The sequence below is a fragment of the Lemur catta genome, chromosome 2 (assembly GCF_020740605.2).
Source record: "Lemur catta isolate mLemCat1 chromosome 2, mLemCat1.pri, whole genome shotgun sequence".
Classification (NCBI taxonomy): domain Eukaryota; kingdom Metazoa; phylum Chordata; class Mammalia; order Primates; family Lemuridae; genus Lemur; species Lemur catta.
In genome coordinates this window covers 15169565-15183232 of record NC_059129.1, presented here as the reverse complement: position 1 = coordinate 15183232, position 13668 = coordinate 15169565, and the positions used below count along the sequence as shown (strand labels likewise).

General features: G+C 49.4%; 2 protein-coding genes across 2 annotated transcripts in view; one reads left to right on the top strand and one right to left on the bottom strand.

Moving 5' to 3' along the window:
- Nucleotides 1-609, top strand: part of ERN2 (endoplasmic reticulum to nucleus signaling 2) — a 29882-nt gene extending 29273 nt beyond the window's left edge. The window contains 2 exon segments of the mRNA XM_045542130.1: nt 19-86; nt 175-609. Of these exon segments, the coding sequence (XP_045398086.1) occupies nt 19-86; nt 175-387 (281 nt within the window). The 3' untranslated portion in view covers nt 388-609.
- PLK1 (polo like kinase 1) lies at nt 563-12474 on the bottom strand. Its single transcript, XM_045542803.1, has 10 exons — nt 10640-12474; nt 9711-9879; nt 8803-8947; nt 7730-7823; nt 6405-6624; nt 2973-3128; nt 1882-1959; nt 1557-1711; nt 1272-1454; nt 563-1073 (listed from the first exon to the last, which is right to left on the bottom strand). Exons 1-10 carry the CDS (start codon nt 11045-11047, stop codon nt 867-869), a joined length of 1815 nt encoding a protein of 604 aa, XP_045398759.1. The 5' UTR covers nt 11048-12474; the 3' UTR covers nt 563-866.
- Between the last annotated feature and the right edge of the window lie 1194 nt (nt 12475-13668).

The window sequence follows — 13668 nt, the reverse complement described above, 5'->3', positions numbered from 1 at the left end:
CAATTTCTCTGCCCACAGATCTGAGACGGTTCCGGTCATATAAGGGGACGTCGGTGCGAGACCTGCTCCGTGCCATGAGGAACAAGGTGTGTTCTGGGGCCTGGGTGGGGCCTGGGTCTTGGGAAGGCCCGGCCACAGCTGAGCCAGGGCTCTCTGCTCTGCCCGCGCACCCAGAAGCACCACTACAGGGAGCTCCCGGCTGACGTGCGGCAGGCGCTGGGCCAAGTCCCCAACGGCTTCGTCCAATACTTCACAAAGCGCTTCCCGCGGCTGCTGCTCCACACGCACCATGCCATGAGGAGCTGCGCCTCTGAGAGCCTCTTCCTGCCCTACTACCCGCCAGCCTCAGAGGCCAGGGAGTCTTGCCCAGGGGCTGCTGGGAGCTGAGGTGGGCCAGGGGCCACAGAAGTGGCCTCCACGCTGGCCGACCAAGGAGTTGGCCCTGTGGCTGAGACTGGCCTCAGCGTCACAAGGGACTGGCAGAGAGGCCTAGTGCCTGGGGCTGTTGGAGCGGAGATGTGCCTAGAGCCCAGGCCTCCCCCAGGGAATACAAGAAGAAAGAGAAGATTTACATGTGTTTAATGTATATAAAGCCAAGGAAAGGACAGTCCCAAATTCAATAGAAATATTCTGTACAATTCATACGGTGGGGTTGAGAGGGAAGGGGAAGGGGAAGGGGCTATGGAACCCACACCCGAACATGTACAAAAATAACTTACACACAGCAACCCCCTGGGCAAGGACCATGCAGCTCTCCGCCCAGCCCCCAGGGCTGGGGGCCGCATTACAAAAACAGCACTGTGGGCGCTGACCAGTGCAGGCCCCAGGTGCTGCTGGGAGTGGGGAGGGGCACGAGTCCGGGGTGCCTATGAGGAGGCCTTGAGGCGATTGGTGGCCGAGCGCGAGCTCAGCAGCTTGTCCACCATGGTGCGGGCGTAGCGCAGCCGGCTGGCCAGCTCCTTGCAGCAGCCGTACTCCTCGAGGAGGCTCAGACGGTACGTGCGGAAGTCACGCTTCTCGTCGATGTAGGTCACAGCTGCCATCAGCGGGCACAAGATGAGTTTGGTATGGTCCTATAAGGGAAGAAGGGAGGGGACTGAAGATCCCAGCTGCTAGTGTGTGGTGGGGGAGTGGAGGGGAGGAAGATGCCCCAGCTGCTGTAGGGGAACCCCCCCCCCACTCCCTTCCTACTGCCTGCTGCCATGGACAGGGACCTGCACCTCCCACTCCCCACCCCGACTCTCCTGTCCCCTGGTTCACCTCCGGCTCACCTGGAAGAAGTTGATCTGCACACTGCCATTGCTGAGGTGCAGGATGATGGCGCTGCGGGTGCGGAACCAGGTACGCAGGTAGGGTAGCCGGGCTAGCTCATCGCCTTCCCGGGGCGTGATGTTGGCACCCGCTTTCAACAAGTGTTCGCTCATGTAATTTCGGAAATACTTAAGGAGGGTGATCTGGTTGAAAAGCGAGGGGGGGATTCCAGAATTGGAGGCTGACCCCTGACACAGCCCCCACTCCTGGCAACACCAAGCCCCCATGGGCCAGTCAGTACTCACCTTCTTCAACAAGGAGTTGGGATGGGAACTCACACTGAGGTAGGACTCAGTGCCGTCACGCTCTATGTACTGCAGGCTGTCACCGTCGTTGTAGAGGATAAGGCGTGTTGAGTCATTGAAGAGAACCCCCACGCTGTTGTCACACAGCTGGTACCCTAGGGGTGGGTGGAGGGAGACAGGGGGAGTAAGAAGTGGGGAGGCACTGGGATGGACACAGGAGAGTGTTGAGAGAAGAGAACCTGGGAGCGAAAAAAGGCAAGCCCGTAACAACTTAAAGGGTCACTTGCCTGCACCTGAGCCACCACCCTTTCTGGAAGAAACCTACCGAGGCCGTACTTGTCCGAATAGTCCACCCACTTGCTGACCCAGAAGATGGGGATGCAGGCGGGATCCTCAGCCTCCTCTGAAACAGAGACAGACAACTTGTCAGGTCCAGCCTCTTCCCCTCTGGGCCACTCACGCAGCCCACACCAGACACCTGCTGGGCACCCCACCTGGGCTCAGTCAAGAGGCCTGGGACCCCAGACAAGAGCAAAGCAAGGCCTCTGCTGACAGGCTCAGACAAGCAGCAGCACAGACATTTAAGCAAAAAGTTACAGCACGGTGCACCAAGTTCCACTCGCTCCTTCATTCAGTTGACCCATTTATCGAAGGCCTACTGTGTGCCAGGCACCACTATGGGTATAGAGAACAAGAGACAAAAATCCGGCCTTCACGGAGCTTACAATGAAGTTGTGGGGACAAAGACTTATCAAAATCAGTATGGACAAGGTATGTAAAGTTACTGCTATCATGGTAAGAGTCAGCGGCTGACATTATCTAGTTTTCCAGTTTGGAGTGATTAAGAAATTGTAAGAATACAGACAATTCCAAATACATCAAAATGTTTAGTGCATGCAACAAATCTCTTATTTTACATACGCTAAGCAGAGGAGAGCTGCGGAGCTGTGCTGGGTGAGAAGTGTTATGGAGAACTATGGAGCCGGTGAGGGGGATGAGAAGTGCTAGCAGTGGGGGGCAGACATTTGAGGGAGGCCAGAGTGTGAGCCATGCAGAGGTCGGAAGGAAGAGCATTCCAGGGTAGGGAGCAGTAGGGTCAAAAGCCCTGAGGCTGGAGGGTCTCAGAGGATGAATAGGAATTTACTCAGAAGGAACAGCGTGTGCAAATGTATGCAGGTGGCACATGGAGGTGCTAGAGCAGAGAAGGAAGAGACGGATCAGAAAAGTAAGGCAGAGCCATGCCTGGGATGTCAGGCTAACTCATATATGGATTTTGATTTACAGGAAATGGGGGATCCAAAGGTATTATGGAGTCAGGGCCTAGAAACGTCACCAACACCCTGTTGGCTGAGACTTCCCTGCCTTCTCCAGATGCCCCAGGCAAAGCTCCCCTGCCCAGGCCCCCAAAGTACCCACCTTGCCTCACCAGCCCTCTCTCGGAGGGCTTGGAAGCATTGACACTGTGTAGCTGCTGCAGCATGTCACCAAGGTGACAGTCGGCAACCTCACCCGTCTCTCGAACCACTGGTTCCTCTTTCTCCCGGGGACGCTCAGGCAGGGGGTTCTCCATGCCTAGGACGGTGACATAATCATTAGCTGGGCACAAAAACGGGGTTAGGGAGGGGCACAGGACTCCCTGCCACAGCCGGCACTCTTCCCAGAGAAAAACTCTTTTAGCTACCACTGCTTTGGGGAAACTGAGTCAGTGCCAGGTTATCAGAGCAGCAGCTGCCATGCTTATTTGACAGGTACATGGTACTCACTGTGAGTCCACAGAGCTTCATATGCTCAGGCCGCTGACCTGACGTCGTGGCCCTGCAGGACACAACCTGCCACTCAGGGAAAAAGCTTTAAAGGCACCAAACAAAGAATGAACAGCATCTTCAGCATCCAGGAAGATGGGAGGACTGAGTAATCACAGCTCGTCAACAGGACCAATTCAGTAGGCGTTTAAAATATGTCTGGCCAAATGTTGATAATTATTGACAATGGATGAATATGTATGGATTAATCATACAGTTCTTTCTACTTTGGGGTAAGTTTGAAAGTTCCCATAATAAGTTTTTTAAATGCTGTATGTTCAAAAATTAAAACCAAAAGGAAAAAAAGTAATGCCTTAAAACAACAGTATTGCACAATAGCTCAAAGAATAAAATAAATATCCATGAATCCATTACCAACATAAATAATCAAATAAATAAATGAGAGAAGGGACAACTCTTCCTTACAGAAGAATTCCAATTAGCAAATGCAGAAGAGTGAGGAAAAGAGAAAAACTGCAATCAGAATACCACTGTAATAACTGGTACAGGCAAGACCCACCCATAGATGCTCAAATTAGTGGGCAACAGTTTGAGAAGAAATAAGACGGTATCAAAGCAGCTCCTTACAAGACAGTTACTAGTTAGGGAGGGAAAAACAGTAACTCTGCAGGGGAGAAACCCCTCAAATGCCACCTTAAAAGTTGATCGAGATTAACATCACCAATAAAAAGAAAAAAACACAAGGACATTGCTACTTTGAGACGGGAGTCTGCCAACCTCCTTATTTGCTGGCACGTTAATAAACTCCTCTTTCCTTCTCCTTGAGGAAAAAATGCCCACTGTCACCACTTCCATTCAATATAGTTCTGGAAATCCTAACCTGAGCAATCAAGCAAGAGAAAGAAATAAAGGGTATCCAAAAAAAAAAAAAAACAAGAAACAACATGTACCCCTGGTATGATGCACAGAGAAGGGCACAGCACTTCTGTGGTATTCTTGTCAAAAATGCAGAACCTCAAGGTAATCATGAGGAAACACCAAATTTAAATGCAAGGACATTCTAGCAAATAACTTCCCAGTGCTCTTCAAACTGTCAAGGTCATGAAAGACAAAGACTGAGGCACTGGCATAGGTTAGAGGAGACTAAGGATACTTGACACTAAAAATGCCACGTGGGGTCCCGAATGTGATCCTGGCACAGAAAAAGGAATATTAGTGGAAAAAACTGAGAGAGTCTAAGCCAAGTCTGGAGTTTGACAGGAATACTGTCCGAAGGTTAATGTCTTGGTTTTGATGATTGTTCTACGGTTATACAAGATGCTGACTTTCAGGGAAGCTGGATAAAGGTATAGGAACTCTAGTTTATTTATTTTTTGCAACTTTTCTGTATAAGCCTAAAATTATTCCAAAATAAAGTTTTAAAAAAACCAAGTAGCCGGGCGTGGTGGCTCACGCCTGTAATCCTAGCACTCTGGGAGGCTGAGGTGGGTGGATCGCTCGAGGTCAGGAGTTCGAGACCAGCCCGAGCAAGGGCAAGACTCCATTCTCTACTAAAAATAGAAAGAAATTATCTGGCCAACTAAAAATATATATAGAAAAAATTAGCCGGGCATGGTGGCGCATGCCTGTAGTCCCAGCTACTCAGGAGGCTGAGGCAGAAGGATTGTTTAAGCCCAGGAGTTTGAGGTTGCTGTGAGCTAGGCTGACACCACGGCACTCACTCTAGCCCAGGCAACAAAGCGAGACTCTGTCTCAAAAAAAACAAACAAACAAACCAAAAAAAAACAAGTAATCCCTAAAAATTGAAAACTAAAATAAATGAACTTAAGTTATACATCAAAATGGTGATATATCCACACATAAAGAAAAAAAAATATTTCAAGTAACTGTTTAAAAAACTATATATTCTTAGTGAAATATATTCTAAGGACACATGGAACTGCAAAAAAATAGAACACTTAATAACAGGAACTACTTTATGATGAAAAATTCAAGTATACTAATGTAAGGAAACAAGATTTTTCAGTTTAAGACAAAAGAAATACAAGTATAAAAATCAAAGAAGTAAAAATCCGCTAATACATCCAAATCAGGCACTTAAAAAATTACCAAAGAAAAGCAATAAACCCACAGTGGAAAAAAAGATTGCTATAAGACAATATTGTATCAGTGTTAAAGCCCCTGAACTTGATAACTGTGTAATGTACTGTGGTTATGTAAAAGAATCTTTGTTTTTAGAAAATATACACTGAATTACCATATTAAGAGTAAAGGACAGAATGCATACAGCTTACCCTCAAATGATTCAGAAAAATATACAGAGACTGATAAAGCAAACGTGGAAAACAATGTTAACTGATGAATCTGGGCAGGGGGAGGGTACAGGAGATTTTCGTCTATTCCACCTTTTCGTAAGCTTGAAATAGTACCAAAATAAAACGCTTTAAAAAAAGTGAATCAGAAACATCACAAACTCAAGGTTTTACCCCCCTCCCATGTTATTTCCTAATTCTGTCCTCTGAAGAGACCCAGAAGCAATGGCCACCTAAGCAGTGGCATATGGTTTTATGGTTTTATAAGAAAATGTCCATCTTTTTTAAGAGATGCACTCTAAAGCTTATAGGGCTAAAATGGCAAGATTTCTGGGGCTAACTTTTAATGCTTCAAAGAAACAAAACATGATAAATGAAGCAAATGTGACAAAGTCTTGATAATTACTGAATCTGGTGGAAATAAGGGGGTCATCTATTGCATTATACTCTGTGTATATTTGAAAATTTTCTTATTTTTTTCAATGAAATATGTAACAGTAATATTAGGAATTTTTAAAAGTGATCAAAAAGAACTTTTCACACTTGGCATTCAGTCCATTTTCTTCTTCTTGGGCCCAGTGGGTTTATCCAGCCGTGCTAAAGTCTGCCTTTCCTGACAGGGCTGAGGGGCAGAAGGGCATGGGGACCATGGATTTAAGGACAGAGGCCTTAAGGCCACACCTGAGCTCTGGGAGCCAGGGAGGAAGCTGCACACACACCTAAAGCCTGGGCTCTCTCTGGGCTCTGCTGTCTTGCCCAGACCCTTATTTTACCTTTATTGAGGACTGTGAGGGGTTTCCGGTTGCTGGGGTCCAGGGTGCTGGGAGCGATTGAAAACCTCGGTGGAATGGTGAGGCAGGTGATGGGGAGGCGGGCAGGGATGTAGCCGGAAGTAAAGAACTCGTCGTTGAGCAGCTCATTAATGGTTGGGCGGGCAGTGGGATCTGTCTGAAGCATCTTCTGGATGAGGGAGGCGGCCACAGGGTTGACATGCTGCAGCAGGGAGGAGAGCCATAGGCAGGACATGAGGAGGACCCCGAGGACAGCACTGCCACAAAGGAACTGGAGGCCCCAAGTCGACACACAGGCCCCTCGTCTCAAATATGCCACAGGTTCAGTGGTTCAGAACTTGGTTCTATGCCAAGTTCTTCTCTATTGCCTTCATTGAGTGCCACTGAGAAGAGTCAGTGGGCTGCGGCCTAGCACAAGTCAGATGCACCGTGACAGCCCAGCATCAACTCTGCCCTTACAAGGTGCCAGAAAAGCATTCTAAGCACTTCCTGTTTAACTCATTTAACTCATTAAAACATCTAAGGGCAGGGGTCTCTATTATCATCCTTTTTTTTTTTTTTGCAGATGAGGAAACTGAGGCACAGGGAGGATGAACGCTTTGTCTAGTTGGCTTGAGCCATTCCATGCAGTCTCTCTGACAGTGAACTGACCCTGTGTGACAGAATTACTATGTCTGTACTTATGGGTGACAAGGCCTCTTGGCTTTACACAGGACACTAAACTGGCAAGTGGCCCTGTGCTAGCTTCTGCAGGAACCAGCTATTCCTTTAAATGCATTTACGCCAGTAGTTGTGAAAATGCACACTTTGCCATTGGTAAGCCCTTGGGTTCACAGTGGTTCACGATCTGTGAGTGCTTACTATAGGCAAGGCACTCTGTGAGGTGCGCTGAGGCAGTGACTCCATTTTATAGATGGGAAACTGGTTCAGAAGACTCAGGCCATTTGTCCAACGTGATGTGGCTGCTAATTGGCAGAGTCCATTTGAATTAAAACAGTCCATTTCCAAAGCCGAAGCACTTCTGCCTGCCTCCCACTCCCTCCTCTGCCCTTTGTTTTTTACTTTTTACAATTTTAGGGGTTATCTACCCAATCTTTCAGAATCTGCAAACTCTCTCCCCCTAGAAAAAATGCTATGTGCACATACATGTCAGGTTCTGTTTACAGTTTCAGACATAGACCCTCTAAAGTTCTGTGGCTGCCCCAGGGGTGGGACTGATCTATCTCTGTCCCCATGATATAGCTGGGCTCAGTAAATAGCTTTTGGGGGAAAAAAATAAATTAAAACTTAAAAGTGCTGTTAGTCACCTTGGGAATACTGTATTCATTCTTCTTGATCCGGAGGTAGGTCTCTTTTAGGCAAGAGGTCTCAAAAGGTGGTTTGCCCACTAACAAGGTATACCTGTAAGCACAAGGTGGTAATTGGCTCAAGGCTCCCAGACAAAACCCAGACACAGGAGGAATCATGTCTGGGCCAGAACAAAGGCCAGCCGTCCATGGACATGCACTCTGGGGCCCCTGAAGACAATCCCCAAGTCCACTTAGCAGCCCCAGAGCCACGACACTAGCTGGGATGAGCCCTCAGTAGAGTATAAGTGGCAAGACCAGGACTCCTATGGGCTGGTGTTTTCAGCTACAGCTGGCAGTAATCTAGGACTCTGTGCCTCAGAGGCTGCAGGCCATAAAACCAGGTCAAAGTGGGTGGGCTTCCTGCTCCTATAGAAGCAGCTCCACGTTTAGCAGTTCTGTACTCAAGGCTTAAAGTTTCATTTGAAAAAAGCTCCACTACAAAGAAGTATGAAAGCCATTGGTACAACTCATTTCTAACTCTCCAGTACCATGCCAAAAACAACAAAAAAGATAACATCTGAAAGGGCCCAAGCCTCTGCCTGCCACCAACCCCCTCTGATGGGTCTCAATCCAGACAGTCCATAGGCACCTCATCCTGTCAACCCTAACTCCTGACCTAATTCCTCCCACCCAGTGTGGATTAGTGTCTCCAAAACTTTATTGTACATGGGAATCACCCAGAAATCTTGTTAAAATCCAGATTCTAGTCCAGTAAGTAGACTGGGTCCCGACATTCTGCACTTCTAACAGGTTCCCAGGTGATGCTGCTGCTGGTCTGTGGACCACTCTCACAAGGGGCTAGAGCAGGGTTGTAGAGCCCTTCCCTCCCCCTTCTCTGGACCCACAGCCCAGGCTGCAGGAATCTGACAGGATATACCAGAGTGACAAGGAAAGATATGGAACTTAGGCTCTGTTTAGGGGCAACCTGTCCTCTGGAGCAGCCTTTCCACAAGGCAGAAAGGTCAGCCAGGTAAGATGTCCCAAAGGGCCCTCCCAAGGCCGAGCAGGTCCTAAGAAACCTCCCAACTTACATGATGCACCCAATGGACCACACATCCACCTCGAAACTGTGTCCTTTCTTGCTCAGCACCTCAGGAGCTATGTAATTAGGAGTCCCACACAGGGTCTTCTTCCGCTCCCCATCATATTCGACTTTGGTTGCCAGTCCAAAATCCCCTGGGACACAGGGAGAACAGTGGGTACTCAGATGCCAGTCTCTGCCATCTGTCCATGCAGACAGCTGGTTCAGGTCTGAACATCAAGAACCAGGGTCATTTGATCCCACATGCCTCTGCTCCTGGTATGTAGACCAGCTTGCCCAGGAATCCTCCCAGGACGCTGCCCCCAGGGAGGTACATCCAGTGACCCTTCTCACCCCTCCCCTTAGAAAGGAGGGAGGGCTACGCTTCTTAAAGGGACTTGACAGGGAGAGCAAAACTCAAATGCTTTCAAGGATTAAGCAAGTAACCTCCAAGACTGCTACTTGGCAGCTCTGTGAAAAAGTAATAGGGAAGGGTGGAGACTGTGGCAAACCAGAGGGAGTCTAATGGGGTCAGCTGCTTTCCAGCCCAGCAAAGAGCTGCCCTAAGGAAATGCTGTCTGTATTACTGGAGCTTCCAAATGTTTAAAAGGAGCTCCAAATCCAAATTTGTATGTCAAGCCTCCCAATTTAAAAAATGGAAACAAATTCAAATTCGTTTTTAAAAAAATACTGCAGTTGGGGCACAAAAATAATGCATCTGCAGGCAAGATACTGGCTTGTGGGCTCTTTGTTTTAGATTTCTGGACTAAAGAGCATTCTAGAAGTAATCAACAGCCCAGACTTCCTACCATTCTTTTCCTTCCTCCTTGTCTCCTTCCTATTTCCTTTTCCCCAGCCTCCTCCAAATTCCTACCTCTTGTAGTGGTGTCAAGCACCCCTGCAGGCCCAGCACCTCACCTATTTTCACCTCCAGGTCCTCATTCAGGAAGAGGTTGCCCAGCTTGAGGTCCCGATGAATAACTCGGTTTCGGTGCAGGTACTGGCAGCCAAGCACGATTTGCCTCAGGTAGTATCGGGCCTCAGGCTCCGTCAGGGCTTTCCTCCTCTTGTGCAGCTCCAGGAGAGACTGGGGGGAGGAGAGGAGAGAGCTTGACGAATGGGGAGGCAGTATTGGAGCCCAAGGGGAAAGAGTTGCTAGGTAAAGGCCGCCCAGGACTAGACCCCAGACCCGCAGGGGATGAAGACTAGGTATGGCAAGTTTCTCAGAACTCCTTCCCCGACCACCACCTCCCCCTTCATTTTCTAGGACAGCTGGGATCTAGATCCTGCCCTACATTGGCCATAGCCATTCACAGTACTCCCTCTCCTACTTGTCTCTCCCTTACCTGGGCTCCCTCTCCTGGCCCCACTCCGGAAGCTCGGAGTCCCCAGTATTCCCCCCAGGGCCTCCTCCCAGCTGCAGATCCTTTTCCAGGCTCCTCTTTCCCCCGGAAGCTCTGAAGTCTGGCTCCAACCACCCCCTGCCTGACCCAGTCCCACTCCAGAAGCTCGAGGTCCACCCCTATTCTGGGACTTCTCTCTCCCGGCACTCCGGGGCTCTATAGCCTCCATTGCCAGCACCCCGGACCAACATCTCCCGTCTGGGAGCCAACTTCCCTAAACAGCAACGTGACTCAGACTCCACTTAACTGGAGCCCCCTCCCCTGGCAGCTCCAAGTGCCAAGCAACCCTTACTAGAGAGCTTTTCCATAGCTAGCTGGAGGTTCCCAGCACCCTCCTCTAGCAGCTCAAATTCCCGGGCACTCCTTCCCAAGCGGTCCTTCCCAGCAGTTCTGGCCCTAACCCCGGCCCCCAGACAGCTCCAGTCCTCCAGGAGCGACACTCACCCGCCGGCGGCAGAGCTCCAACACCACGAACACAAAGTCGTTGTCCTCGAAAAAGCCATGGAAGCCTACGACGTGCTGGTGGGCAAGGCTGCGGTGAATGGAAATCTCCATGGACATCTTTTCCTTCTGGTGCGGCTTGAGCAGCAGAGACTTTGGCACGATCTTGCCTGCGAACACCTCCTTGGTGTCAGCGTCCGAGATCTCGAAGCACTTGGCGAAGCCGCCCTTGCCCAAAAAGCGTCCCCGCACATAGCGCCGCCGGCTGCGTGGGTCCACTAGGACCTCTGGGATCTCTTTCGCCGGTGGAGCGGCCGCCGGAGCTCCAGGAGCCGCAACTCCGGGGACCCCAGCTTTGCCTGGGTCGGTCTGTGCCCGTGCCAGCTTCCCTGCAGTCGCCGCTGCACTCATGCTCGTGGAGTTGCTCAGCTGCCTTAGCAGAGTAGGGGTAGAGGCGCCGCACAGCTCCTCTCCTTCCCGAATTCAAACGCGGCTCTGGGAACGTTACAAAAGCCTGCGCGCCACTGATTGGCCGCGGGGATTTAAAATCCAAACCCGCCCGCCGCGCGGCACCATGGGAGCGCTCTACACCGCAGCCGCCTTTAAACCCGGACCCGGCCGGGGAAAAAACTTGATTGACAGGGGCGTGCAGACTGCAGGCACGTGGGATGTCCTGGGAAACCACATGGCCACACCCAGCCCCAGCAGAAGGGGAATTCGTACAAGGCTTTTCCCTTTGTCGGCCAGCAGGGAAGCTCCTGCAGTTCACATGCACCTCCTCCAGGAAGTTTTCCTCTACCCCTACCCCACCTTCTAGAATATGAACTCTGAGCAGAGACCTGGCAGCGCCAAGAGGCAGCTTAGGATAACCTTAGCACTTGCCTCCGATGCCATCAGCTCTGCCAAGCCACCCCAAATAAACTAAAATCTAAGTAAAAACAGGATGCTTGCCAGACAAAATGCACCTTCTAGGCAAGTCCCCATCCCTTCAAATAACTGCTGCTCCCGAGCTCCTCTGTATTATAGGGCAACGCTGCTTCAAGTATAGTCCAGGGACCCACAGTATCACCATCACCTGGGAGCTAGTTAGAACGGCAAAGGCAAGTGTTCAGGCCCTACCGCAGAACTCCATCAGAATCTGCCTTTCAACAAGCCTCCTCAGGTGATTCCCATACACACTGAAGCTTGAGAAACAGTGTACCAGAGTCCCCAACCATGCAACAAAGCTGCCCCGGCCTGTTGCTGTATTGTATTTCCCAGTGCCTAAAATAGTGGACACTCAAGTTTTTAGTCAGTGGGAGAGAGAGTTGGAAGAATGCCTCACATTGGGCATGGCCAGATGTGTCCTGCAGGGTGTTTTGTTTGGCCTCCTACTTTTTAAAATTGGAACTCATTTATAGGATTTAAAAAGAGAGCTCACATAAAAATTCAGGTCTGTGGCTTGTCCTGAAAAAAAATTAGAAGCTCTAGCAACTCTCTCAGTTTGCCACAGTTCCTGGCTACCCTTCCTTGCTGTTTGCTTGTCTGTCTTCTGTAAGTACTTGAGTGGCAACCTTGGAACGGCACAATATCCAAGTTAGAAGCTTTTTCGCTGCCCCCCCTTTGCACCCTGTGAGGCCCGTGATGGAGCCCAGCAAAAATCAGCCATATCGTAAGCATCCTTTACCTGCCTCCCAATGAACCGGACTGACAATGATGTCAGTGATGCTGTCTTTTCCACCCATGTCCCAAGCTCCCAGCGCAATGGTTGGTAAAAAGGGGAAGTACTAAAATGTTTGCTGAGTGAAAGGAAGATCTTTAAAAATTATTATTTTGTATCCTTATGGTGTAAATTCTCCTATTTTAACTTTTTGTTGAAATTTATTTACAGAAAAATGTATATATAATTGTACAACTCAGTGAATTTTCACAAATGGATACACCCATTATAAACTGCACCCAGACTGAGAAAGAGAATGCTACCAACACCCCACAAGTCTCCCTTGTGCCGTGTTGGGGGTACCCAACACCACCTCCCAGCCTGAAGATTCACTGGGAGATTCACAGACTTGGTACAGTCACACGAATGGCTATGCTTTATTACAGTGCAAGGCTAGGCAGCAAAATCAGCAAAGGAAAAGGGCACGTGGGCCAAACCGGAGAAAACCAGGTGCAAGCCTCCCAGAGTCCTCTCCCAGTGGAGTCACACAGGACACACTTAATTCCTCCAGCAATGAGTTGTGATAGCCCGTGTGAAATGTTGTGTACCAGGGAAGCTCACTGGAGACTGAGTGTCCAAGGTTTTTATTGGCACTGGTCATATCATCATCCTCTAACACGTAACAAAATCCCAGACTCCCAGAAGGAAAGCAGGTGTTCAGCATAAACCACAGTGTGCACAAACAGTTTAGGCGTAGTGAGCCACCATTGTCGTTTAGCAAATAGTGAGAACCCTCCTGAAATCCAAGCTCCTAGATGCCAGCCAAGGGCCGATCTTGCGAACAGGCCCTTCTAAGGAGAGCAGTCACAGGCCTGCTTTATTATCTCTTCTGTACAGTCCACCTCCTTGCTGAGCTTTCTTTACAGCAAAATTGTCTTCAGTAGGACCCCATGCAAAAAGGTGAGACAAACCTGCAGTATGGACCTCAGTTCTGCCTGTTAGGGGTCTTGGATTAAGCTGGTTAAAATAAATCCCATTAACCATAAAAGTCTATCTTAGAAAACCAGGTGGCTTTCTCCTTAAGTTCCTGTATGGACTTTTATCTGACCCTATGGTATCAATTCAGGGACAGCACAACTCTGGCTATACGCTCAATGCTTTCCAGGGCTGAGGCAGTGTCATGATACTTAAGGTCACCTGCAAAAGTATAGTCCCGGGGCACAGGTGGTACCCCTGCAAAAAGAATTTGCAATGTTAGGGCACCCCCAGCAGGACACACATTAGTCAGGCAGTATAGGGTAACAGGCTCCCAATGTGGCCTTCAACCATGAGGCCTCCTGCTCTGGTGTTTCAGTCCCATCTGAAAACTCCCTGGAGTCCTTGGCTTCTGAGG

Bases quoted from the DNA above. Each gene is read 5' to 3' on its own strand.
- PLK1 (XM_045542803.1), bottom strand. From the start codon at position 11,047: ATGAGTGCAGCGGCGACTGCAGGGAAGCTGGCACGGGCACAGACCGAC. The intron at 3,129-6,404 runs GTAAAATAAGGG...TCACCGTCCTAG, and splicing joins CCTCACAGTCCTCAATAAAG to GCATGGAGAACCCCCTGCCT. The intron at 1,074-1,271 runs GTGAGCCGGAGG...CTTCCCTTATAG, and splicing joins TGCAGATCAACTTCTTCCAG to GACCATACCAAACTCATCTT.